The 26,768-nt window shown below is 42.3% G+C and overlaps 1 protein-coding gene and 1 pseudogene across 3 annotated transcripts in view; one reads left to right on the forward strand and one right to left on the reverse strand.

Moving 5' to 3' along the window:
* Positions 1 to 641: 641 nt before the first annotated feature.
* On the forward strand, positions 642 to 5,245 carry LOC106548559 (myelin protein zero-like protein 1 pseudogene; annotated as a pseudogene).
* Positions 5,246 to 7,778: 2,533 nt separating this feature from the next.
* Positions 7,779 to 26,768, reverse strand: part of LOC106548560 (uncharacterized) — a 44,086-nt gene continuing 25,096 nt past the window's right edge. For all 3 annotated transcript variants that reach the window (XM_087702068.1, XM_087702067.1, XM_087702066.1), the window contains 6 exons: positions 23,383 to 23,479; positions 15,817 to 15,886; positions 14,210 to 14,335; positions 12,388 to 12,555; positions 11,286 to 11,343; positions 7,779 to 9,565 (listed from right to left, as the gene is read on the reverse strand). In XM_087702068.1, the coding sequence (XP_087558194.1) occupies positions 9,467 to 9,565; positions 11,286 to 11,343; positions 12,388 to 12,555; positions 14,210 to 14,335; positions 15,817 to 15,886; positions 23,383 to 23,479 (618 nt within the window). In that variant the 3' untranslated portion in view covers positions 7,779 to 9,466. The remainder of the gene's footprint in view (positions 9,566 to 11,285; positions 11,344 to 12,387; positions 12,556 to 14,209; positions 14,336 to 15,816; positions 15,887 to 23,382; positions 23,480 to 26,768) is intronic.

The following is a 26,768-nucleotide window of genomic DNA, read 5'->3' on the forward strand; positions in this document are numbered from 1 at the left end:
TCTATCTAACTGTTGTGGCCCGTCAGTGGCCAGCAGAGCTGGTTGCAGACAGTAAAGAAATTGGGGAGGAACACGGGCCAGTCCTGGAATCTGGGGAAGGCTCTGATGAGTGCTCAGCATTGGAGGCAGAGAGGGGGGCAGTGCCATCCAACAGTTATCAGCTACCTTCAGAGTTGGAGATCAGTGGGGCAGAAGAACAACTGGAACCTGTTCCTGATGTGCACATGTACAGAGCTGCCAGGAGAAGGGAAGAATTAAGGAACAAGGGCTGATTCGGGAGTAAAGGCACAGGTGAACAGGGAATGGCCCCTCCCATAAGATATAAAGAGGAGCAAAAGGGGAGAAGAGTTTGTAGGAGACAATTAGTTTGCTTAATTAGTGTAAAGATTTGTTTGTGACTCTCAGAGACTCCTTGCCAAGTAGTTCCTTGTACAACATTGTGCTTGGAAGCTCTCGGCCTGGCAACTCTCCAAGGACTGATAAGGTCTGTGGTTGCAATTCACCCTCGAAAGACTGTTTGCCGGGACTTTGCTGGATGTGAATGCTAGGAATTCACATTAGCCAAATAAAAAGGGTTTTTTTGGGGGGTGGGGGATAAGGAGTCTGTTTCATGATATGGTGAAACCTAGGTCAGAACATCAATGACGGCTGGAATCCAGTCATCAATAGCACCAGATGGGAGGAAAAGGAAATGGAAGCAGGAAAATGGCAGTGGCGTTGGCAGCAGCGGCTTTAGCGGCATCTCCGGGCAGCGGCGTCTCGCGGCAGGGCTCGCCATGGAGGTATACACGCCGACAGACTTTCCTGTAGAGAATGGGACTGAGGCAAAGCTTCCATGCACTTTTACTTCCACAGAAGTGATCGGCAGTTCAGCTTCTGTCACCTGGAGTTTCCAAGGCGAGGGATCAACATCTCCTGTCTCGTTCTTCTATTATTCCAATGGAAAAGCATATCCTGGAAAGAGTACACAATTTGATGACAGAAGCAACTGGGCTGGAGACCTTAACAAGAAAGACGCATCAATCACTATAGCAAACATGCAATTTCAAGACAATGGAACCTATATCTGTGATGTTAAAAACCCTCCAGATATAGTTGTTACACCAGGAAAAAATCAAAGTCAGGGTTATGGAGAAAGGTATAGTAATAATTGGATGGAATGAAAAATGAATTAATGAGTGATGGAGAAGCTCTGCATTCTTTCTCTAAAATTGCTCTATGTAACAATGCGCTGAAGCAAGTACTTGTTTGCCTATTCTGGATTTTATTCCATTATTTTATTCTGAACAGTGGAGTAGAAATTTCACCATTTTATTGTATTAAAGGTCATGGAATAACTTAAAATGAGTTAATGGCAAAAGCCAAAATTCTGTATTCATCTGTGACTTTTGGAATAAATTACAAAAACTTTCGCTCCCAACATAGCTTAATAATTTAAATTGTAAAAAGTACAAAACTGTCTTTTCAAAAGTTAGATTAAAATGAATGCTGTAGATATTGTAAGTTTAATGGTCTTACTCCATAGATCCCATCATTTGCCCATTTCAATCTCATAACCAAAAGTTTCTCTCCCATGCAATTAGAAGGCTATATATACATATACAAGATGGTTTATAGGTGGCACTTCCCCCCCAACGAGGTTAGCCAAGATGTTCCCTGGGTTATCTCCATTGTGTTGGAAATGTGGAAGAAAGGATGGCACATTCTACCATATTTGGTGGTCCTGTACTGAGGCTACGAAATACTGGAAAAAGATTAAAAAATGGCTAAAAGAGGTTACCGGGGCAAACATGGAATGGAGACCCGAGAACCTTCTACTAAGCATTAAACCAGAAAACATGAGCAGTTCAATATGGCATTTGAGCCTACATATAATTGTGGCCGCAAGAATAACTTATGCACAATTTTGGAAATCCACTACCATACCGTCGGAAGAGGCTATAATTAAAAAGATCTATGAATGTGCAGAAATCAGATCGCATAGAGTAGGCCTCCTCCGAATTCCATCCGCCAGTCAGTGCCGACTGGCGACTACGTGGAGGAGAGCCTTCTCAGTTGCAGCTCCGACGCTATGGAACAATCTCCCCGTGGAGATCCGCACCCTCACCACCGTCCAGGCCTTCCGCACAGCCCTCAAGATCTGGCTATCCCGTCAGGCCTGGGGATAAGACTTTACTCTCGCCCCTCCCGAATGTTGAATGAATGTTGTGTTTTTACCACTAATTATTTTTACTCACATTTTCTTTTTGTGTTTTGTCCTGCACTCCCCTCCCCTATTATTGTAAGCCGCCCTGAGTCCCCTCAGGGAAAAGGGCGGCCTATAAATGTTTAATAATAGAATAATAGAAATAGAAATGGACAGAATGACGGGTTGGCTGAGGGACAAAGGAGAAACGGAACATTACCTTAGCTGGAACTTATGGTATATGTGGGGGACAAGGAGAACAGCAGGGACTTAAAATGGGGAAAAGTGAACATGGGTATTGTAATAGATCCCTGAATTTTGTAATGAGAAGATGTGGCTTAGAGACCTAACAATGAGGAAGGAAAGAAAAAAGTTGGGCTGTGAATGACTGTCACCGCGGGAGGGAGGGGAGGGGGGGTTGTATGTTTAAAATTGTATTTGTATTTGTATGTCTTACTCTTAAAAAAATGTATAACTAATAAAGATTACTTAAAAAAAAAGTTAGATTAAATTGAATTGTTCGCCGCCCTGAGTCCTCCCGGAGAAGGGCGGCATATAAATAATAAAATTCAAATTCAATTCAATTCAAAGTGGCTGAATGGTTCTAATAAAGGTTCGTGATACAATTGCTTGAACTGTCAGAAACAAAAGATTTTGCTCGTTTATCTATCTGCATCACATTATATTAAAGGCAGACCTACAGTAAGGCTGGAGGCCCACAGTTATACACAGCAGTATTATAATCTGGATCGCAGTGTTTAGAATTCTCATAGTAAACTAACAATGTTCTTCAGCACTTAAAGTGATAACGTAGAAGCTGTTTCTCTACATCTCTATGCTAACGTGTCACTCCTAATGTTTTGCGGTACTGGTAGCTGCTTGCTGGAGAGGTGTGCATGTGAAGGATCCCCACAATTTATTCAGCCATAAGACTGAAACTGTAAATGTCCTGGGCCCCAAAATAATAATGCATAAAGGTCAACTGTGAGAAGCATCCTACGTTTTCACAAAGATAACATAAACAGCTGGTAGTTCAAACTGCCTCTTTGTTGCTCCAAATCTCCCCAAACACTCCCACATTTCTGGCAAGTTCCAGAGCGGAGTGAGAACAAACCCACACACAAACCTCAAGCAGCCTCTGGCTGCAGTTAGTCCAGCCCAGCACTGTCTGCACCAAGACTGCAATAAATCCCAAATGTATTTGGCAAAACAAAGGCAAATCAAGGTGTTCAGGAAACAAAAGATCCAGGTAATTTAGTCCAGCAACAATGAATGCAAGGACTCTTGGCCAGTTCAAACGTCGGCACACAACACTTTAGCAACTCAGCCTGGAATGAGATGGCGTTTATGGACCAGTTCCAGGAAGGTCTTTCATCAGAGCCCCTGGGTGAGCTGGTGGGCACTGAATGCCCTCGCACACTGCAGGAGCTCATGCACTTGTGCCTCCGCAGTGACGCAAGGCTTCAGCAGCGATGGAAGCAATGACGGACAGAGGCCGTGGCCATAGCCATTAAGGTGGTGCTGCCATCGGTACCACCATCTGATGAGCCGATGCACTTGGGGGATGCATGACCTCGCCTGACCCAAGCTGAAAAGGATTTCCGCCACTGCAAGCACCTTTGCCTGTATTGCGGCGGCCAAGGTCATATGGTGGCCAAGTGTCCTGCTAAGGCACCCAAAGCGGCAGTGGGAGCAACGGCGGGAAATGGGCATGGCCCGGCTTAGAGGGTTCCATCAGGGGTGGGTTGCTGCCTGTTTTACTCCTGCATTGCAACCCGTGTATGCGCGCTACATGTGCGCATGCTTTTCAATGTAAATGGTTCTTCATCCATGTGCAGAACAATTTACAATGAACTGCACATGTGCAGTCACTAACAACCAAAATGGTGGAGGCCCAGTGGCAGTGATGGAACTGTTCGGGGGCATGTCAGGCCTGCTGCTTCTGCTACCCAGGCCTGGATTCCACTACCGGTTCACTCGAACCAAGCTGAACTGGGCTCTGTAGGTCGGGCTCAAGGGGCTCTTCATGGTATTGGATCTGGGTACTTGAGAGACTGCCTGCTGCCAATTACCTCCCAAAGACCCATTAGATCACACAGGGTTGGCCTCCTCCGGGTTCCGTCTACCAGCCAATGCCATCTGGCTACTACCCGGGGGAGGGCCTTCTCTGTGGCAGCTCCGGCCCTTTGGAACGAACTCCCCACAGAGATTCGGCCCCTCACCTCTCCTCAGGCCTTCCGAAAAGCCGTCAAAACCTGGCTGTGCCGGCAGGCCTGGGGTTGACGAGTTCCCCTCCCCTCTTGACCTATGTGATTCTTGGCTATTTTAACTACTTGTATTGTGTTCTATGTTCCCTTTCCCCCTTTGAGTTGTTCGCTGCCCTGAGTCCCTCCCGGAAAAGGGCGGCATATAAATAAAACAAATCTCAATCTCAATCTCAATCTCAATCTCTGTAGGTCGGGCTCAAGGGGCAATAGGCCAACCATCTCCATCACCAACAGCTTTTGTAAAGCACCAGAGAGAAATGCCACTTCGCACAAACCACAATTGACTTTCTGGGTCATTATATGTTGCCCGCCAGGGTGGAGATGGACCCCAAGAAGGTTGTTGCAGGTGTGGCAACCTTCCCAGCGGGTCAAAGACATGCAGCAACTGTTGGGTTTCGCAAACTATTATTGCACATTTGTTCCCCATCGCTGCCTTGACTGCTCCCCTTTCTAATCTGATCAAGAAAGGGGAAAGGTTCCACTGGGGTGCTGAGGAGCAGGGAGCTGTAGAAGTCTTGGAAGTCTTGGGAAGAATCAAGAAGAGACTTCATCCTCCCCTCAAATCAGTGTCTTGGTAGTTGAACATATTATGTGATCTTGCACAGCTCCTTGTATTGAACATCTAATCGTGTATGATTCCCCCTCTTTTTTTGTAGGAAAGTGGTGGCCTGTATCAACAGTGCCTGTTTCAGGAACTTCTCTTGGAGAGGCCAGATTTTTTCCCCACCACTTTAATATTACTCGATTCACCAATGAATCTCTACAGGGTACTGTGGTGGGATCTAAATCTTAGCCAAGTGAAGGTAGACAAAGCTCCGAATAAATAACTGGATTTCTTTTGAAGCCTGGTGTGAGGCTCATGATTTAATTGGGGCATTGGTCAGAACCCTGACAGCAAAGCAGTGGGTGAGGGTTGGATTTCTCCCCTCCTATCAATACTGACTTAGAGTTGCCACAGAAGAAAGAAGTGAGCCAGGATAGCACCAGGCCTCCAGCTCCCATCCCCCAAAGCTGGTCCAGGAGAATACCGTGGTCAATGGTATTGAAAGCTGCCTAGAGGTCAAGTAAAGCAAGGATGGATGCACTATCCCATCCCACTCCTACCAGAGATCATCTAAAAGTGTGACCAATGCCCTTTCTGTCCCAAATCCTGATGATGATGAGGTTGGGGAAGAACTTGGGCCTGTTCTGGGGCCTGGGGAAGGCTCTGATGGATGCTAGCATTGGACACAGAGATAGAGCCAGGGCTGTCTGACATTTCCCAGCCAGAGAGGCCTTTGGAGTCAGAGATGAGTGAGGAGGAAGAGCAGCTGGGGCCTGTTCCAGATGCGCATATGTGCAGGGCAGATAGGAGAGGTGAACAATGGAGGACAATGGGTTGGCTCAGGAAGCAAAATAAACGTGGACACTGAATGGCCCCTCCCAGGCTGGGGAATAAATAGGAGGAAAGGGGAGTGGTTTGGTTGTTGCAGACAACTGTTGGCATTTCTGGAAAGTTTGTTCCTTGTGTGTTTTGTGCGACAAAGGCTGCCTTGCCAGAACTGAGGTTTGTCTAGTTCTCTGTTTGAACTGACTTAATTTGCAGCCTCCTGGCTGGGAGCTCACATCCTTGCATTTATCATAAGGGGCTGATAAGGACTATTGTTTCAGTTAACTTCTTCCAGGATTTTTGCCTAGAGTTTCTTGGTGAATGCAGTTCATTACCAAGGTGTAAATAAAGAAGGGGGTCTTCTTTGAGGGGAGTCTGTTTCTTGCTTCTGCGAAGGCCGGGTCAGAACACAACTGTATCACATTACAGTTGAAGCTTCAGTCCATATATTATTGCATTGCCCATTTTATAAAAATGCACAATGAGGTTTCGTATTCCATTTCTCATTTCATTTCAGATCTGTCAAGCTTATTTTACATACAGTTGTTGTTAGTCAATGAGGATAGTTGTTGTGACTCATCAGCGGCCAGCAGAGCTGGCAGCAGATTTGGACAGTGAGGACGTTGGGGAAGAACATGGGCCAGTCTTGGAGTCTAGGGAAGGCTCTGAGGAGGGCTCTGTGTCGGAGGCAGAGAGCGGGCTAGAACCATATGCCAATTATCAGCTGCCTTCAGAGTCAGACATCAGTGAGGCAGACAAACAGCTGGAGCTACTTCCCATTGTTGCAAGACAAAGGGAACAGCTAAAGAACAGGGGTTGACGGGAGTAAGGCCATAGGTGGATGATAATGGCCCCACCCAGAGGAAATAAAAGAGGAGCGAAAGGGGAGTGGAGTTTGCAGGAGACAATTAGTTTGCTTAATTGGTTCGTGACTCTACAAGTCTCCTTGCCAAGTTGTGCAGATATTGGCCTGGCAGCTAAGCCAGATAAGGTCTGTGACTGTAAATCCTCCCTTGAAAGGCTTTGCTGGATGCAAATGAACATAATTCACAGTAAATTAATAAAAGGTGTTTTTTTATCTGGACAAGGATTTTGCTTCATGCTCTCGGGAAGCCTTGGTCAGAACAATAATTTCTTTGAATGTAGCCGAGTCTTGTTTCATTGTTTGTAAAACCTTCGGTAACCAATCATTTCTTAGATTATCATTTACAATTTTTTTGATGCAAGCTGGCTAGAGTCATTCTGTAATCAAGCAGCCTCTAAATCTCATTAAGAAATAAATAGTAGCAATCGATTTAGGTTTCATTTTATTTGGTCAAACGCTTAATTTCTATCTTCTTTAAGTGGAATCGAGATCATTGGTTCTAATAAACGGATTCACCAGAGCTGCTCAAGCTACAGTGCATCTGACGGATAGCCCATCGGACAGAATTATTGCTAGGAAGAAAAATTACCTATGCTGCCTTGCAACCCTATATAAAAGGCAGAATATGAATCTTAACAAGTACATTATAGTTCCCGTTCAGCTCCAAAACATCCTTTTTACAGGTCTTTTTAAGAAACCCAAAACAACAAAAAAGTTAAAATCTGGAGAACATTTTCAATAGACACAGTTTGCATCTTCTTAGGACCCTCGAATGCATCCAAACATCTTTTAGGTAGAGAGTGATTTTTAAGGGGGAGGGGGGAATTCTTCAGGTCATGCAAAAAAGTGTGATCTTTAGACCGTTCAAGAGTTGTCAAAAGAGGCTTGCTAAATTGCCACAAGCGAGACTCGATTTTTCAGCCTCGGTTGTCCCTCTACAAATTAGAAATGGGTTCCAGTCCAGTTCAACAATATAGATGAGGAAGGAGCACACGATTGATTTACTATTCAGAAAGAGGTGACTTTGTGCAATTAACCTTGTGGCTTTGTAATTAACATATCTATCTATAAAAATGCCTCTGTGTGTTTGCGTGTGTGTGTGTGTGTTCCAGCATAACTCTGGAACGCCTCAAAGCAATTTCAACCAAACTTGGTACACTTGGACTTACTCTCTGGAAAAAAAAAATACTGTGGCGGTAAGACATCCCTAACACCCCTTGGGGTGTGTGTTCTGTTAAGATACAGCCCGTTGTGCCTTAAAATGGCTTCTACTGTGCAGCGCAGTGGAGTTGCCATGATAATGGCTTCACAGTACTCCACAAGGGGGCTCCCTCTGGTAAGGGGGAAAAATCCAACATTAGACATTACGTTTGGTCCAGACATTTTCCTCCTATAAATACCTGGGCAATGCCGGGTTATCGGCTAGTATATAAATATAAAACAGCAAGTCTTGCAATCAACTCTGCGTGTTGGCAACATCAGCCATCTGCTACCACCGACTAAGTAACAAAAGAGGCATCAGCCTCATTAACTCAGATATCTGCAGATTTTGAACATTACGCCCAATTATGGCTTTCTGTGTTGGGAAGCAAAATGTGGGTTGATTACAAGTGACTGAACTTTTTGCCAAGAATACATACACGTGGGATCCCTAATGTGAATGCCACCTTTATGGATTTACTCATTAAATTTCCTTCTTGAACATTCCCAACCAGGCTGAAACACAAGGCAAATTCTGCATGATTTGACTCTCTAGGAACAAACTCAACTTGCTTTGTGGTCTGAATATATTTTACTTTAAAAAAAAACAAAAACAGGAACCAGGCTCCTAAGGAAACCTCCAACCCAAAATGTAGCCCGATGCGCTCTTTAAAAACCTAACATTTTAAATTGAGCCATGGCAAGATTTGAGTCCTAATAAAAAGTACTTGCCAGGTCCCAAATGATCTAGATGAAGAAGAGATTTAAAAGATCAACAGAGTTGGAAGGGACCTTGTCGGTCATCAAGTCCATAAGTGCACCAGTGTGCTTAATGTCCTACTGTCCTACCCATTTATTTGTACCCATTTCCTGTATCCTGTATTCTTATTCATGGTTTTTATTATTCCTGTTTGAGTGACAAACTAAATAAATAAATAAAATAGATAAACCCCCTGCCCAAGCAGGAGATCCTACATCTGCCTCTACCTAGGATTGAACTCACAACTGTGAAGCAAGAGCTCCATCTTAGGCCTCAGCAGTCAAATAAAACAGTTCAGACTTGCGGGAAAATATTTGCAAGATCAATTCTCCTAAAAGATGAAGACGACACTAGTGGTGCTTTTTCCCCCAGACTGTGTGCCAAAAATAACTAACAGTGAGTTGACCAATTAGTAAACATTTAACTTGTAATTTTTATGGACTAATGATGTAGCAATATTGGATTGACCCAGAAATGATGAATTGTCATCAAGCAGAACATCTATATTAATATTGCCTCTCTATTGGTTCTCCTTACACTCCTTACAGATAGAATTATGAACTGGAGTTTAATGTACGCCTTTTATGGATCTGTGCAAAAGTTCTCCTGAATGAAATAACTAAAACTTAAGAGCTGTTTACTCCATATTGATAGTTCTTTAAGATTGCAACCTCTTGGGGAGACATACGTCAACTCTGCCACTGATGAATCGCCAAGTATAAAGATGTTCTAGGAAGAAAAATGCTACTTGCAATATATTTAGCTTTCCATGTTATTATTTTTTTTAAAAAGGAGAGCTTCCCATCAGCTGTCGTCATCTTCACCGTTCCACCCATGTTATCATTGGATAACGTTCTGTGAGGATCTTTCTTAATTGAGTAGTATGGCTTCGGTCTCTTGTTTCTACCACACAGGACACCTGGGAAGGAAAAGTGTATTACGTTTCGGTGAACTAAATCAGGGTTTTAGAAAACAATGGATTTCAATTTTCTTTTAATGACCCTATAATCCCTTGCATTGAGGTGGAGTTGGGGCAAAGTGAATGGAAAAGAGTTTGCTGTTTCCTCAATCGGTCATAAGATGGTGCCAGAATCACTATTAGATGCTGATCTGATCTGAGTGTTTGGAAACTGGCTGTTAGAAGTGCCGTATAGTGATCAGCGTGAGCTATTGTAAGCTTTGCAACTGCTAGCAAACTTTGTGTACCGGACTGTTTGTATGATTATGGACTATGTTATTTGGATTATCCCTTAACTGAATGACATTGATGACTGACTGTCTTATCCGTGTATGACTTGGACTGTTTGATGGACTCTGATACCTCTATTTCCATGAAAGTAAAAGCCTATTTAAACTGCAGTGTCTCTGTATGCTGGTTTGTGTGTTCTCCAACACAACTCTCACAACACTTCGCTGAATGCACTCGCTCTCCCAACAGGGAGCTTACCTAACAATCTACACTGTCGTTGCTGTTTTAACCATTCAGTTGTATGCAATTCTTGACAAATTTATAGGCAAGTGATGTCCATTTCTATATTAGATGATAGGTTTTGTTTGCAACACGGCTACTATAGATGCATGAAAATGGGGGGGGGGGATACAGAACTACCCATAATTGAGTAGACTTGTAAAGATGTTAGAACTTGTTGGAATGGCTAAATTGTCTTATCTGATTAGGAAAGGGACAATAGCTATTTTTATAAAGGACTAGAAAGCCTGTATGAACTATTTTGCTAAAGCTGGATGAAACCAAATGGATAGTTTCAGGGTTGACCAATGAAATAGGATTATTTATGGGAAGAAGGGGACCAAGATATCTAATTTGAATGGGTAAAGATGGTCCCCTTGTTCTTTGGTTTGTTAGATAAAGGTAAAGGTTCCCCTAGCACATATGTGCTAGTTGTTTCTGACTCTAGGGGGCGGTGCTCATCTCCGTTTCAAAGCCGAAGAGCCAGTGCTGTCCGAAGACATCTCCATGGTCATATAGCCAGCATGACTAAACACCAAAGGTGCATGGAACACTGTTACCTTCCCACCAAAGATGGTTCCTATTTTTCTACTTGCATTTTTACGTGCTTTCAAACTGCTAGGTTGGCAGAAGCTGGGACAAGTAACGGGAGCTCACTCTGTTATGTGGCACTAGGGATTTGAACCGCCGAATTGCCGACCTTCCTGATTGACAAGCTCAGCGTCTTAGCCACTGAGCCACTGTGTCCCTCAGGTTTGTTAACTGTTACCAACCCCCCCCCCCACCTTTAGAGATTGTTTTAGATATTATTCCTTTTTCCTTCCTTTTTCCTCTTTCCTCGACTTTCACTTTCTCACTTTTCTTTCTTTTCCTTTCTCCCCTTTGACGTTTCCATAGTCTTAATCTTATGTAAAACCTTCTCAGCAAAAAAAAAAAGGCACCTGCAATCAATTTACAAGCCAAATATGCCATCACTGGTTGTGGATGGAGCCTGTAAAATAAATTGGGAAGACTTCATGGCGCTTTCAGGTTTCCCATCTTGAATGCAAAGCCGTTTAACTGAATTGCTAGAAACTGGACTCCCTGCGCAGCTCAGAAGTATTATATGCAGAACTTGGCAGAGCTCAGTTAAAACAGAATTTCATTGCTCTTTCTCCTCTCCCTTGCTTACCTCATTGGTGAACAAATCAGCCTTCATGTATGGCTGTTCTTGTCTGATGTTCAAGATTCTGGAACAAAGAGATTTTTTAAAATGTAAGGTTGTAGCCTAGTTCCGTCTCACAGGGACGAAGCAGGAAGGTAGGTTTTGGGCAAACGTTTCTACAAACCAATCAAGGCCCGTTTGAGGAAAGAAGCATGGAAATTAAGCTGTTTCAAGAGCCTTGTGCGGCACTGACAAAATCGCCAGGACTCGCTGCCTTAGCAGAGTGAGGAAAATCCTCAGGCATGACTCAAACCCTGAGTGTTTCTCAGCCCTTCTCTACTCTCCTACCATCGGACAGAAGATTATAGGAGCATAGGCAGCCGAAGAAACAGGCCAGAGGTGGGTTGCTCCCAGCATTACTGCCAGTTCGCGCACATGCACATTTGTACAAAAATAGAACTGAGCATGTGCAAAAGGTTTAAAAAAATTAAATTTGTGCAATTACAATTGTTCTGTGCATGCTCAGAACCGGAAATCAAGATGGCGGCCCCGTGGGAGAACTGGTTCAGGGGCGTGGCAGGCCTGGGTTGCTGTCGGTTCCGACAACTCAGGCCGCCAAACCACTACCAGTTCAGCCAAACAGGTTTGAACCGGTAGGAATCCACCTGAGGAACAGACTGGAAAACAGTTTTAATCCGTGGGCTGTTATACTCCTGAATGCAACATAACATCGTAAGTATGTAGTACGATAGACTTGCAGGGCCGGTGCAACGTGGAACATGTTCCTATCGGTCAGGAGTGGGTGCCGGCTGCTGCTACTGCCAATTCACTTAGGGATGCGCCGTGAGCACACACATGCTATGTACACATGCACAATACTAAAAAAAGTAGCATGCACTGAAGCAAAAATAAGATGGCGGCGTTTAATGTGCCGCCATGGGAACCAGATCGGGTGTGTAACAGGCCTGGGTTGCTGTTGCCTGCAGTGAATGAGAGGAATTCACATTAGCTTAATAAAAAGGGATTTTGTCGGGACAAGGAGTCCACTTCGTGATTTTGTGAAGCCTAGGTCAAAACAACAGGTTGGTAGATTATGGTCCCCATCAAAATCAAAGCATGTTTAGACTACCTTGCCTCCTCACGAGCTAAGGTCTCCAGTAGCTTTGAAATCTCTCCTGGACAGTCAACGGTCGTGACAGTGAATTTGCACACTCTGTTATCGAGAGTAAGGGCCTGATCCATGCACTGCCTCATCAGAGGGAGTTCCATGTTTCCATTGCTCACAGCTACCGCCACTCTGAAAGAAGAGGAGAGAATGAAACAAACCATTTTTCCCTTTAGGAGAACACCTTTCCTAGCTTGATTGCTAGACTTAATAGGATCAAGGATTATAATATGGTTTCCCATTGTCCATCTCTAACAATAAACTTCTAGTAAATGCCTGTTTTACAAGTCTTCAAGATGTGTAGACCTTTCTCTCCATATCTGCCCAGCTTCTTCCATTCTTCTCCAACCTACATATATAATAACCCATTTATTCAATTGTAATATCCATCATCCTGTTATGTTATGTGGGCGTAACTACCAGAAGAATGCAAGGCTGGGGAAAACTGGCCTCCCAGTAAAACAATAGTTCCTGGTTTTCATTCCTTTGAATGAATCTTGGACAACCTGAAGCCAATAAAGCAGGAGATTTTGGAGAACAAAGTTCTCCAGAGTGGAATGGACTAAAATCTCTTTTTCTCTTGTCTCATTCCAGCTCAGGGTAAGATAGTCCTTCATCCATTTTTTTAGGAGGGAAATTTATAAGGAAAACCAACACACGTTTTGTTCCATATTATTTTTTAACACCAATTTGGAGGATGAAGATGTCAACCTAACAAGGACATGAAGGATATCATCTGCTGAACATCCATAACTCAAGGAAATATGTAGTAATGGACAGCAGGTCCTTTTCAGGGTAACATTTCTACTTAGGAATTGTACCAGTTTTTTTTTAAATTTCATACACTTGCCTTTCTCCTTCCTCAATACATGTCAGAATGGAACAAAACAGAAGCTACTTCATTGTCACATCCACATACTCCCCCCCCTCTTACAGTCCTGGGAGATACGTCCAAGTAGTACTTGCTAATTGTAGAGCTATCTGACCCATCTGCCAGTAACTCAGGGATTGGAAGATGTAGGAAGCATTTGCAGCATTTTGTTGTGGCCAGCCAGTGGCGCTGGTGGCAGACTTAGACAGTGGGGAAGTTAGGGAGGAACCTGGGCCAGTCCTGGAGTCTGGGGAAGGCTCTGATGAGAGCTCTGTGTCAGAGCAAGAGAGGGGGCCAGAGCCGTCTGACTGTTATCAGCTGCCTTCAGAGTCAGACATCAGTGAGGCAGAAGAATAGCTGGAGCCTGTTCCTGATGTGTGTATGCGCAGAATTGCCAGGAGAAGGGAACAGCTAAGGAAGAAGGGTCAACTCGGGAGTAAAGGCACAGGTGGACAGTGAATGGGCCCTCCCATAGGGAATAAAGAGGAGGGAAAGGGGAGGAGAGTTTGCAGGAGACAATTAGTTCAATTCATCAGAGTGAAAATCTGTTCCTGACTTCTTGCCAAGTATTGTCTGCTACAGAGTGGCGTTTGGAAGATATCAGCCTGGCAGCTCTCCAAGCCTGATAAAGGTCTGTAGTTGTGAAATCTCCTGAAAGACTGTTGGCCGGGACTTTGCTGGAGAGGAATTCACTTTGAACTAAATAAAAGGGGTTTTATTGGGACGAGGAGTCAGCTTCCTGCTTTCGGGAAACCTAGGTCAGACCAGGAAGATAATTCTCCATTGAGTCAAAGTCAACTCTCTCGAAGTGGTTTTGCAATTCTGCAGTCTAGGGAACACGCTTGAAATTCTTTGGGTGGCCTTTCCAGACAGTCCAATAAATATACGAAACTGAGCTTTGGGATAGTTTGATACCTTTTGCCCTTTAATTCCGGCAGTTTCCCAGACACAAGAGCAGCCAACGCAATGGCTCCTTCTGCGTCAACAGCCACACGTTCGTATTCCAGCAGTCTCAGCATAGCAATCAAGATGTCTTCTTCTCTGAAGATGGGGGAGAACAGCAGAGTCAAACAGAGGGGCCTCTGCCCCCCCCCACCCCCTTCGTACAAATACGAATGCTTGACTTCTTAATGGTTCAAAAATATTGCCAATCTTTGTCATGCCCAATACAGGGAGACCCTCGATTTATGATCACAATGGAATCCAACATTTCTGCTACTAAGCAAGACCGTCGTTCAGTGAATGTTGCCCCATTTTATGACCTTTCTTGCCATGGTTGCTAAATGAATCCCCTTGCAACTGTTAAGTCAGTAACAGCGATTAAATGAATCTTTTCCATTGACTTGTTGGAAGGTTGCAAAAGGGGATCATGGAACCCCCAGGGCACTGCAACCCTCATAAATAGGGGTCAGTTGCTAAGTGTCTGAATTTTGATCACATGACCATGGGGATGCTTCAAAGGCCGTAAATGTGAAAAACTTTTGAAAAAACCTTTTAGCAGGGAACAAGCCTGCCTATCATTAATCATAAGATTCATAGGGCTGGAAGTGACCTTGGAGGCCTTCTAGTCTAATCCTCTACCCAAGGCAGGAGTCCTTATAGCATTCTTTGGACAAATGGTTGCCAATCTTTTGATGAAAACTTCCAGTGATGGAGCAACCAGGAGGCAACCCATTTCACTGATCGTTCTATCAAGGAAATCCCTCTTTAGTTCCACATTGGATCTCTCTCTCTCTCTCTCTCTCAGCAACTTCCATTCATTGTTTCTGGTCCTACCCTCAGGTGCTACGGAGAAAAAAAATCCACTCTTTCTTCCCTGGGATAGCCCTTCAAGCTTTGGAAGATAGCCATCAAGTCAAAGGCCATTTCAAAGAGGATGGAACATTTTGATCAGATTGGGGTTACCTGCAGGGATGATAAGTTACTGTGAACATGTCCTATTTTCTTTGTATCTCTCCTTCAGAGGTGGTATTCAGCAGGTTCTGATCAGTTCTGGAGAACTGGTAGCAGAAATTTTGAGTAGTTTGGAGAAAAGGTAAATACTACCTCTGATTGGCTCTGCCCCCATCTATTCTCTGCCTCCCGAGTCCCAGCTGATTGGGAAGGAATGGAGATTTTGCAATATCCTTCCCCCAGGAGTGGGGAGGGAATTGAGATCTTACATCCCTCCCCTGCCATGCCCACCAAGCCATGCCACACCCAGCCAGCCATGCCCACAGAACCAGTAGATTTTTTTTTCAATCCCACCACTGATCCACTTGTGTCTTTGTATTAGTTTTATATTTTAAATGACTACCTCAATGAAACTTCTGTTCTATGCTCTACTGGATGTGAATCAATCATCTTGCAATTAGAATCTCCCTGCTGCCAGTTTCTACTCCTTTAAACTCATATCTATTTTGTACCCAAGTCAGAAAAATCCAATCTATATGAATTGGCTCTTAAAATCACCTGGAAATGACCAAAAAAGTAACCACCCCAAATGCTAATTTGTAATCAGAATAAGCATTGCCTTTACATACCTCACCGTTACAACTTTATCAACCCAGTTCCCTGTCAGTTGAAAAGAGTTGGTGCCAAAACCACTCAATTCTGAAAAACGAAGTGACAAACAAGGAATACATGAATGGTTTTCACCCACTGGTTATAAATAAATGCTAAAACAATGTACAAGGTTTGACTATTTTGTAGTCTAATTCAGGTAAAACCAAGGAGCTTATAGTGGACTATAGAAGGAATAGATCAGGCATCCAGCCCTTGCTTATCAATGGAGACCAAGTAGAGCAAGTGGCCAGGTTTAGGTTTTGGGGTGTTATCATAAAAGAAGACTTGACCTGGGGCACTAACATTGCAGCACTGGTCAAAAGGGTCCAGCAGAGATGATGCAACCTGAGACTTCTCAGGAAACAGAAACTGAATGAAACACTGCTGGTGACTTTCCACCACTGCACCGTAGAGAGTATTTCAACTTACTGCACCTGTGTATGGTTTGCCAGTTGCATAGTGGCAGATAGGACAGCGCTCCAGAGGGTTAACATCATTACCCTGAGGATCACTGGTTGCCCTCTCCCCTCTTTGGAAGAGCTTTATAGCTCTCGCTGCCTTAAGAAAGTTCAAAGCATTCTTAAAGATCCATCTCATTCTGAGCACTTTTTTAAAACTATTACCATCTGGCAGACAGTACAGGACAATAGAAACAAGGACAAATAGGCTGAAAAACAGCTTCTATTCCACAGCAGTAACTATATTGAATTCTACTGTATGTATAGTGCAATATTAATGCATTATCAGGAGTTTTCAGTTCAATTGTACAGAATGTGAAGAATGTGTGTTTGTGTTTTATTTTTATAGTTAGAATGTATACTGAAGATGGCATTTAATTTCATTTTGTGAGAGGCAATGATAATAAAGTAAACTAAGTCCATGGTGGTGTTAATGAAAAATATTTTATAATCAATAAGATACTGATGTGCGCAGAAATGGACAGACTGACTCTAGAGCTCAAAGACAAGGGTGAGGCAGATTATCACGAAATCTGGGACAAATGGTACCGATGGTTAGAAATGAGGGAAAGAAAAACACAGAGAAGTTAAGAATGGGAAAATATGGTATTAATGTGTGATAGGTAGGAATTGGATGTGTGTTTGTATGATTCGTAATTATATACAGTATAAGAAAGAATCAATGGACAGGTAATCTGACTGACCACAAAAACCTACGTAATGGATATAAAATGTAATTGTTGTAAGATCTAACCACTATATGGAAACATGCCAGAAATGTTGCACTATATATCTTGAATTGGCTGTTTCTACCCTTTTTCTCTTTTTGTTTTAAATGTTGTTGTTTAAATCTTTAATAGTAATATATTTTCTGAATTGCAAGTTGCCTAGAATCATTGACTGAGATAGGTGGACATAGAAAGGGAACAAACAAACTGATATGCTAAACCTTGTTTGAAAAGTGATAAAACCTTTTTAAAACTTTGATAGGTGCAATCTTTTTTAAAAAATAAAAATCACTTGAATCTTTTTTTTAAAATATCAATGGCTTTAATTATAGCTCTGGAATTTAAGATGTGGGAAAATAAATTTCAATGGAATACTGGCAGAAAACTTCCTAACAGGAAGGTCAATTGATTATGGAATAACTTGCTGGAAAGCTATCAATGCTCTCTATTAACTTAATAATAGAGGAGTGAATGTGATACTATGCAGTTCATTTTGCTAGTTTTTAGTATATTGTTGTATTTATTTAGTCTACTGTCTTTGTTCTTTTTCATTTTGCTGGTCATTAACTGAATAATGACTGAGGTATCATTTCCCAATAGCTTAATTAGATTCCTGCCCTGAAGCAGAGACAGAACTCCATGAAGTAAACAGCCTTTACAAACCATCTTTTGGGGTTTGTCATGCAGCTGTAACTGATGAGGACTGCAGTTGCTAAAAATGCTACTACATCACAACATTGAGAATTTCAGTTTGCCTGCTGTGCAGAATTCAATTTCCCCATTTTTCATCTTTGGCACATTTCCCTATTTGAAAGCAGTCTCAAACAGGTAACATTAAAATAAGGGGGGGGGGGAGAATGGACAGTCTGCTTCTATTTTCCCCTCTAGTTTTTAATAGTTTTTAACAGGATAGAGTAAGACAGAAACAAACTACAGTTCAACCCTAATCAAGAATTACCCTGTTTTAAAATAGTGCTATAGAAACAAAATGTTATTTTTTCCCCATTTCATTGCAGTCATGAAAATGGTGATTTAGTCACTGATAACCCTTTAGCTATCTACTGAATTAGCCAAAAGGGATGCTTTAAAGTCAAATTCAACCAAAGATTTCTATAGGAAATGACCAGTTTCTGCAAGCTAAACCAGCATGGGCTAAAGGAAATGAATCCATCCTTCAGACTCTTTCTAGTAGGACTAAACATTTAAAACTGAGGCATTTCTGCTTTTCAAAGAAGGTGAAATCTCCACCCTCTTACATCTCAACCTAAAATTTCCTACAAAGCCTCACCGAACTTTCTACTTTAATCTATGCCTAGTTTCTGCAGGTCAAGCAAACGTTTTTTTGTAGAAAAAAAAAATCTTCTCTCTGGCCACTTTAAGTAAAACTTCTCGGTTTCTGCAATTTAAGGAAGCAGTTGGGTCCAAATATCCCAAATTCCTGCCTCCCCCCTCAAAAAAACCCCCAAACATTTTAAGCACACGAGACCAGTTTTTCCAACCCACAAACAACATCAGGAAATGTTCCCTCTCTTGCAAGCTCAACGTTTATAGTTTTACTGAGAACGCCCCTCATCTTCACAGACCAACCAAAGGAGAGCTGAGGTGGTGCTTCATCCTAAGGATTTACAGCTGTAGAGATTTGATCTTTCTCTCTTAAAGGCTGCGTTCCTCATGCCCCTTTAAGTTGATTTGTTTGTAAGGCTGAGTAAAGGGAGAGCATATTTGGAGTAAGCTACTTTCTCCTTTTTGAGAGCAAAAGGCTAGAAGATGAAATTGTGAAGCCCCCTATTTGTCATTTTTTTCCTCCCACCAGTATAAATGCTTCCACCTTGCCTTTTTTTTAATTAACAAAAGTTCAAGAAAATTAGCTGTTGGTGACTTTTCTAGTTGCTACAGAAAACTAGGAAAAATCTCCCCTTAAAAATCTCCAAAATATTAACTTGAAAGTTTTGCTGTGTTTCTGCCGTGGTTCTTATTTATACAACTTTCTGTTAGTTACCCTAAATATAAATATTTTTAAATGCTGGCAAATGAGCTCTTTTTTGAGCTATTGCATCTGGCAGACAGTACAGGACAATAGAAACAAGGACAAATAGGCTGAAAAACAGCTTCTATTCCACAGCAGTAACTATATTGAATTCTACTGTATGTATAGTGCAATATTAATGCATTATCAGGAGTTTTCAGTTCAATTGTACAGAATGTGAAGAATGTGTGTTTGTGTTTTATTTTTATAGTTATAATGTACGTACTGAAGATGGCATTTAATTTCATTTTGTGAGAGGCAATGATAATAAAGTAAACTAAGTCCATGGTGGTGTTAATGAAAAATATTTTATAATCAATAAGATACTGATGTGCGCAGAAATGGACAGACTGACTCTAGAGCTCAAAGACAAGGGTGAGGCAGATTATCACGAAATCTGCGAGAAATGGTACCGATGGTTAGAAATGAGGGAAAGAAAAACACAGAGAAGTTGAGAGTTGGAAAATATGGTATTAAGAATGTGTGATAGGTAGGAATTGGATGTGTGTTTGTATTATATACAGTATAAGAAAGGATCAATGGACAGGTAATCTGATTGACCACACATACCTATGTTATGGATATAAAATGTAATTGTTGTAAGATCTAACCACTATATGGAAACATTTATGCCAGAAACGTTGCACTATATCCAATGTTTTTAATGTTTATCCAATAAAAAACTTTTTATAAAATAAAAATATTTTAACAATGTTCTTTGGAGTGATACATTTATAATGGAATACAGGGTTTTATAAACAATTATTTGCTTTTTAACTGCATGCACAGAGGGAGATGGTGGGGGGAGAAGACACTAAGCCTCAAGGCAACAGACTGAAAGGGAAAAAAGCAAGATTTTTCTTCAGTGGCCCCTGCTGTGTGCAACATCTTCCTGTCAGAAATCAGCAAGGACCCCAACACTCTCAGCCTTTCCTAAGGTCCTAAAACACTGGTTATTTCCCTCACGTCTGGGGCACTGAATGTGCCAATGGCCCAGTTTCCTGCCTTTATTGCTAACAAGCCAAACATCTTGCTCTCATATATCTTGAATTGGCTGTTTCTACCCTTTTTCTCTTTTTGTTTTAAATGTTGTTGTTTAAATCTTTAATTGCAATATATTTTCTGAATTGAAAGTTGCCCAGAATCATTGACTGAGATAGGTAGCCATAGAAAGGGAACAAACAAACTGATATGCTAAACCTTGTTTGAAAAGAGATAAAACCTTTTTAAAACTGTGATAGGTGCAATCTTTTTTTTAAAATAGAAATCACTTCAATCTTTTAAAGAAAATATCACTGGTTTTAATTATAGCTCTGGAATTTAAGACGTGGGAAAATAAATTTCAATGGAATACTGGCAGAAAACTTCCTAACAGGAAGGTCAATTGATTATGGAATAACTTGATGGAAAGCTATCAATGCTCTCAATTAACTTAATAATAGAGGAGTGAATGTGAAACTATGCAGTTCATTTTGCTAGTTTTTAGTATATTGTTGTATTCATTTAGTCTACTCTCTTTGTTCTTTTTCATTTTGCTGGTCATTAACTGAATAATGACTGAGGTATCATTTCCCAATAGCTTAATTAGATTCCTGCCCTGAATCAGAGACAGAACTCCATGAAGTAAACAGCCTTTACAAACCATCTTTTGGGGTTTGTCATGCAGCTGTAGCTGATGAGGACTGCAGTTGCTAAAAATGCTACTACATCACAACGTTGAGAATTTCAGTTTGCCTGCTGTGCAGAATTCAATTTTCCCATTTTTCATCTTTGGCACATTTCCCTATTTGAAAGCAGTCTCAAACAGGTAACATTAAAATAGGGGTGGGGGGGATGGATAGTCTGCTTCTATTTTCCCCTCTAGTTTTTAACAGGATAAAGTAAGACAGAAACAAACTATGGTTCAACCCTAATCAAGAATTACCCTGTTTTAAAATAGTGCTATAGAAACAAAATGTTATTTTTTCCCATTTCATTGCAGTCACGAAAATGGGGATTTAGTCACTGGTAACCCTTTAGCTATCTACTGAATTAGCCAAAAGGGATGCTTTAAAGTCAAATTAAACCAAAGATTTCTATAGGAAATGACCAGTTTCTGCAAGCTAAACCAGCATGGGCTGAAGGAAATGAATCCATCCTTCAGACTCTTTCTAGTAGGACTAAACATTTAAAATTGAGGCATTTCTGCTTTTCAAAGAAGGTGAAATCTCCACCCTCTTACATCTCAACCTAAAATTTCCTACAAAGCCTCACTGAACTTTCTACATTAATCTATGCCTGGTTTCTACAGGTCAACGGTTTTTTGTAGAAAAAAAAAATCTTCTCTCTGGCCACTTTAAGCAAAACTTCTCAGTTTCTGCAATTTAAGGAAGCAGTTGGGTCCAAAAATCCCCAATTCTTGCCTCCCCCCCCCCAAAAAAAAACCCAAGCACACGAGACCAGCTTTTCCAACCCACAAACAACATCAGGAAATGTTCCCTATCTTGCAAGCTCAACGTTTATAGTTTTACTGAGAACGCCCCTCATCTTCACAGACCAACCAAAGGAGAGCTGAGGTGGTGCTTCATCCTAAGGATTTACAGCTGTAGAGATTTGATCTTTCTCTCTTAAAGGCTGCGTTCCTCATGCCCCTTTAAGTTGATTTGTTTGCAAGGCTGAGTAAAGGGAGAGCATATTTGGAGTAAGCTACTTTCTCCTTTTTGAGAGCAAAGGACTAGAAGATGAAATTGTGAAGCCCCCTATTTGTCATTTTTTTCCTCCCACCAGTATAAATGCTTCCACCTTGCCCTTTTTTAAAAAATTAACAAAAGTTTATGAAAATTAGCTGTTGGTGACTTTTCTAGTTGCTGCAGAAAACTAGAAAAAATCTCCCCTTAAAAATCTCCAAAATATTAACTTGAAAGTTTTGCTGTGTTTCTGCCGTGGTTCTTATTTATACATCTTTCTGTTAGTTACCCTAAATATAAATATTTTTTAAATGCTGGCAAATGAGCAGAGTTTGTTTCCAGGCAGACTGCTGCCTCCCCTTCATATTGAAAAACATTGTGCAACTTTTTAAAAACCCCACTTTTTCTTTAATTGCTAAAAGAAAGAAAGAAAGAAAGAAAGAAAGAAAGAAAGAAAGAAAGAAAAGAAAGAAGAGGTAGAAAACAAAAAAGGAGATGGAAGGATGGAAGAAAAACAAAGAAGAAAAAGAAAATAAGAAAGAGGGAGAAAAAAAGAAGAGAACAAGAAAGGAAAAGGAAGAAAAGAAAAGAAATGGAAGAATGGAAGGAAAAGAAAGAAGAAAGACAAAGAGAAAGAAAGAAAGAAAGAAAGAAAGAAAGAGAAAGAAAGAAAGAGGAAGGAAGAAGAGAACAAGTAAAGAGATAGAGAAAAAAGAAAGGTGGAAGGAAAGAAGGAAAAGAAAGGAAGAGGAAGGAAGAAAGGGAGGGAGGGAGGGAGGGAGGAAGGAAGGAAGGAAGGAAGGAAGGAAGGAAAGGAAGGAAGGAAGGAAGGAAGGAAGGAAGGAAGGAAGGAAGGAAGGAAGGAAGGAAGGAAGGAAGGAAAAGACTTACTCTCTAATAAAAGGGGTATAATCCAGGAAGACTAATTACCCAATAAATATAAACGTATCTATAATCTAACCTCATTTTTTGGTATGTCTAGAGATACTCTGAAAAGCATTTCAGAGTACTGCTAAATTGAACTGTAGTTCAACTTAGCAATAGTTGATCTTGTTGTCAGATTTCAACTCTAAGAAAATAAAGTCAGAATTACTCTGACTACTACTATTACAGAATAGTAGTTACACATAGAATCCTTAAACTTGTTCTTTTTATAACAGGGGGTGAGCCAAAGAATTGCCAGCGACAAGCTGCAATAAAGCAACTCCAATTAATTGCCTTGCCTACCCTCTTATCATGAAATGGTTCTTCTTTTACCACTTGGAATTACATTATGGAAGTTCAGCTGTCTTTAGGTTTTTCTCCATGGCTGAAGGTTCTTCACTCATCCGTCCTTGAGTTGGCAGAAATCTCTTATCTTCTTTTAAATCTGCTTTCCTACTTTACTTGCCAGTTGCTTTCCAGTGTAAAATGCCTCTCTTCCCAGTCACTCCAGTGTCCTGATTTTCCTCTGAAGTCGTAAGGGACAAAAACCTAACAAAATTTACCAACCTTCAGACTGTCCTTGGAGAGGGCTGGAAGGATAGGGAGATATCTCCAGAAATGCTGCTGAGCCTCATGGACTAGGGAGTTAGGAGGAAGACAAAGTTGTATAGACGCAAAAGAGGCTCTCAGAGATATTTGCACAACAGTAACAGTGAAGAGAGCAAAGGCCCAAATCTCTTACCTCTGTAAAATTGAGGGTGGCTGTAGGTGTGATCGTCAACAGGTTGTCCCATTTTTAACGACTGCTGATCTACATGGATATTCTCCAATTCTACACCCTGAGAAAGAGGAAACCAATAGAATAGAATAGAATAGCAGAGTTGGAAGGGACCTTGGAGGTCTTCTAGTCCAACCCCCTGCTTAGGCAGGAAAGCCTATGCTAGTTCAGACAAATGGTTAGCCAACATCTTCTTAAAAACTTCCAGTGTTAGAGCATTTAGAACTTCTGGAGGCAAGTCCACTAATTAATTGTTCTAACTGTCAGGAAATTTCTCCTTAAATCTAAGTTGCTTCTCTCCTTGATTAGTTTCCATCCATTGCTTCTTGTTCTACCCTCTGGTGCTTTGGAGACTAGTTTGACTCCCTCTTCTTTGTGGCAGCCCCTGAGATACTGAAACACTGCTATCATGTCACTCCTGGTCCTTCTTTCTATTTAACTAGACATACCCAGTTCCTGCAACCATTCTTTATATGTTTTAGCCTCCAGTCCCCTAATCACCTTTGTCTTCTCTGCACTCTTTCTAGAGTCTCTACATCTTTTTTACATTGTGGCGACCAACACTGGATGCAGTATTCCAAGTGTGGCCTTACCAAGGCATTATAAAATGGCATTAACCCTTCACGTGATCTTTATTCTATCCCTCTGTTGATGCAGCCTAGAACTAAATAAGAATAGTGCTCCAGTTGAGCTCATGAATATCACACCTCCAAATGTAAGTATCTTCTATCTTTCCACAGATTTCCAAGTGTTTTAGATTAAGAATACTCTTTCATGAATGAAGGTGAATATATGTGTCCCAAGATAATGTTGCAAGATGCAATGTGGGTCAGTCAGAAAGAAATATCCTTTAATTTTCCAATCTTCTACAGAAATTTCTGTACTGGGCGGAAAGCAGTGGGAGCTATTGGGAGGACATGGGTTACAGAGGGATAGGCTGGGCATCATTAGAGTGAAATTAGAATGTATCCCAAAACATAATAAACACTTTCCTGCTGCTACACATGAGAAGGAACAACCCTTTAACAGATTTAACAGATTAATAGAGTTGGAAGGGATCTTACAGGTCATCTACTCCAATCCCCCCTCAAGCAGGAGACCGTACAGCTGTGATGGTGAACCTATAGCGCGTGTGCCACAGGTGGCATGCGGGATCCATTTGTCAGACCACACACGTTTCCCTGTCAGCTGGCCAGCAAGTGCATGCGCACTTCTGGTTTGCTCATAGGGTGGTTCTTTGCCCTCCAGAGCCTTCAGGGAAGCCTCCTGAAGGTCCCTGAACCGGAAGTCTGTTTGCAAACTTCCAGTTTGCCTGTAGGGCCGGTTTTTCACACTCTGGAGGCTTCAGAGAAGCTCCTGAAGCCTCTGGATGGCCTCTGGGGGAACAGGGGAGGCAGTTTTCACCCTCCCCAAGCTCCTATAAAGCCTCTGCAGCCTGGGGAGGGTGAAAAAGCCGTTAGGGACTGGATGCCGGGGTCTTGAAGTCGTTAGGGACTGGATGCGGGCTAACAAGCTTGTACTCAACCCAGAAAAGACCGAGTGGCTGTTGTGTTTCCCTCCCAAAAATTTGGTTAGTGTTCCAACGCTCAGGCTGGGGGGTCAAAATTTACACCCCTCAGACAGGGTTCGCAACTTGGGAGTCCTCCTGGATCCACAGCTGACCTTTGATCACCACCTGTCGGCTGTGACCAGGGGGGCATTTGCCCAGGTTCGCCTGGTGCGCCAGTTGCGACCCTACCTGAATCGGGAGGCTCTCACAACAGTCACTCGCGCCCTCGTGACCTCTAGGCTGGAATACTGCAACGTGCTCTACATGGGGCTGCCCTTGAAGAGCATCCGGCGGCTTCAGCTAGTCCAGAATGCGGCCGCGCGAGTGATCGTGGGTGCACCTCGGTTCGCCCACATAACACCTATCCTCCGCGAGCTGCACTGGCTACCTGTTGACCTCCGTGTGCGCTTCAAGGTGCTTCTCACTACCTATAAAGCCCTTCATGGTAGTGGATCTGCGTACTTGGGAGACCGCCTTCTGCCAATTACCTCCTCTCGACCCATAAGATCCCACAGATTAGGCCTCCTCCGAGTGCCATCTGCCAGCCAGTGCCGGCTGGCAACTACGCGGAGGAGAGCCTTTTCTGTAGCAGCTCCGACCCTCTGGAACGAACTCCCCGTGGAGATTCGTACCCTCACCACCCTTCAGACCTTCCGCACAGCCCTCAAGATCTGGCTATCCCGCCAGGCCTGGGGGTAAAGACTATAGTTTGCCCCCGCCCGAATGTTGAAGGAATGTTGTTTGATCTTAATTACATACTGTATTTTTATGTTATTGTACGTCTTCCCCTCCCATAAGTTGTTAGCCGCCCTGAGTCCCCTCAGGGAAAAGGGCGGCCTATAAATAAACGCAACTACAACTACAACTACAACTACAAAAAAGCATGCCAAAAATGGGGGGGGGGAGTGCTGCTCGTGCATGCATGCCTGCTGGAGTTGTTCACATAGCATTATGGGTGTGGCACACCGGCGCATGACACACACCCCTGTGCTTCCCCCGCTTTTGGCACACAAGTAAAAAAAAGGTTTTCCCTCACTGTCCTACACCATTTCTGACAAATGGCAGTCCAGGCTCTTCTTGAAAGTCTCAAGTGATTAAGCTCCCACAACTTCTGAAGGTTCCATTGGTTGATTGTTCTCACTGTCAGAAAGTTGCTCCTTATTTCTAAGTTGCTTCCCTCCTTGATTAGTTTCCATGCATTGCATCTTCACCTGCCCTCAAATTCTTTGGAGAATAGCTTCACTCCTTCTTCTTTGTGGCAACCCCTGAGATATTGGAGCACTGCTATCATGTCTCCCCTAGTCCTTTTTTTCATTAAAATAGACATATCCAGTTCCTGCAACCGTTCTTCATATGTTTTAGCCTCCAGTCCCCTAATCATCTGGGTTACCCTTCTCTACACTCTTTCTAGAGTCCCAACATATTTTTTACATTGTGGTAACCAAAAGTGAATGCCGTATTACAAGTGTGGCTTAAGTTAATGAACCTTAGTTTGGAAATGTCCCAGATTCCATCAGTCCCTTTTTAAAGTTGGAAATGCTACTTCCTTTGTTTTCTTCTGAATGGATCCTTTCTCTCCTTCTATTTCCTTACAAAGTGTTGCCCTTGCCTCTGAAAGGCAGAATAAGTTCCTCACTAAGGAACAATAAGGAACTGTCATTAAAAAGCAAGAAAAGCTCTCTCTTCTAATTCCTGGGATGTCACCTTAACAGAGTTGGAAGGGACCTTGTAGGACATCCAGTCCAACCCCCTGCTCAAGCAGGAGACCCTACACCATTTCTGACAGATGGCAGTCCAGTCT

This window comes from Thamnophis sirtalis, unplaced genomic scaffold (assembly GCF_051295495.1).
Source record: "Thamnophis sirtalis isolate CommonGarterSnake01/CBP01778 unplaced genomic scaffold, rThaSir2_p1.2 scaffold_15, whole genome shotgun sequence".
NCBI lineage: Eukaryota > Metazoa > Chordata > Lepidosauria > Squamata > Natricidae > Thamnophis > Thamnophis sirtalis.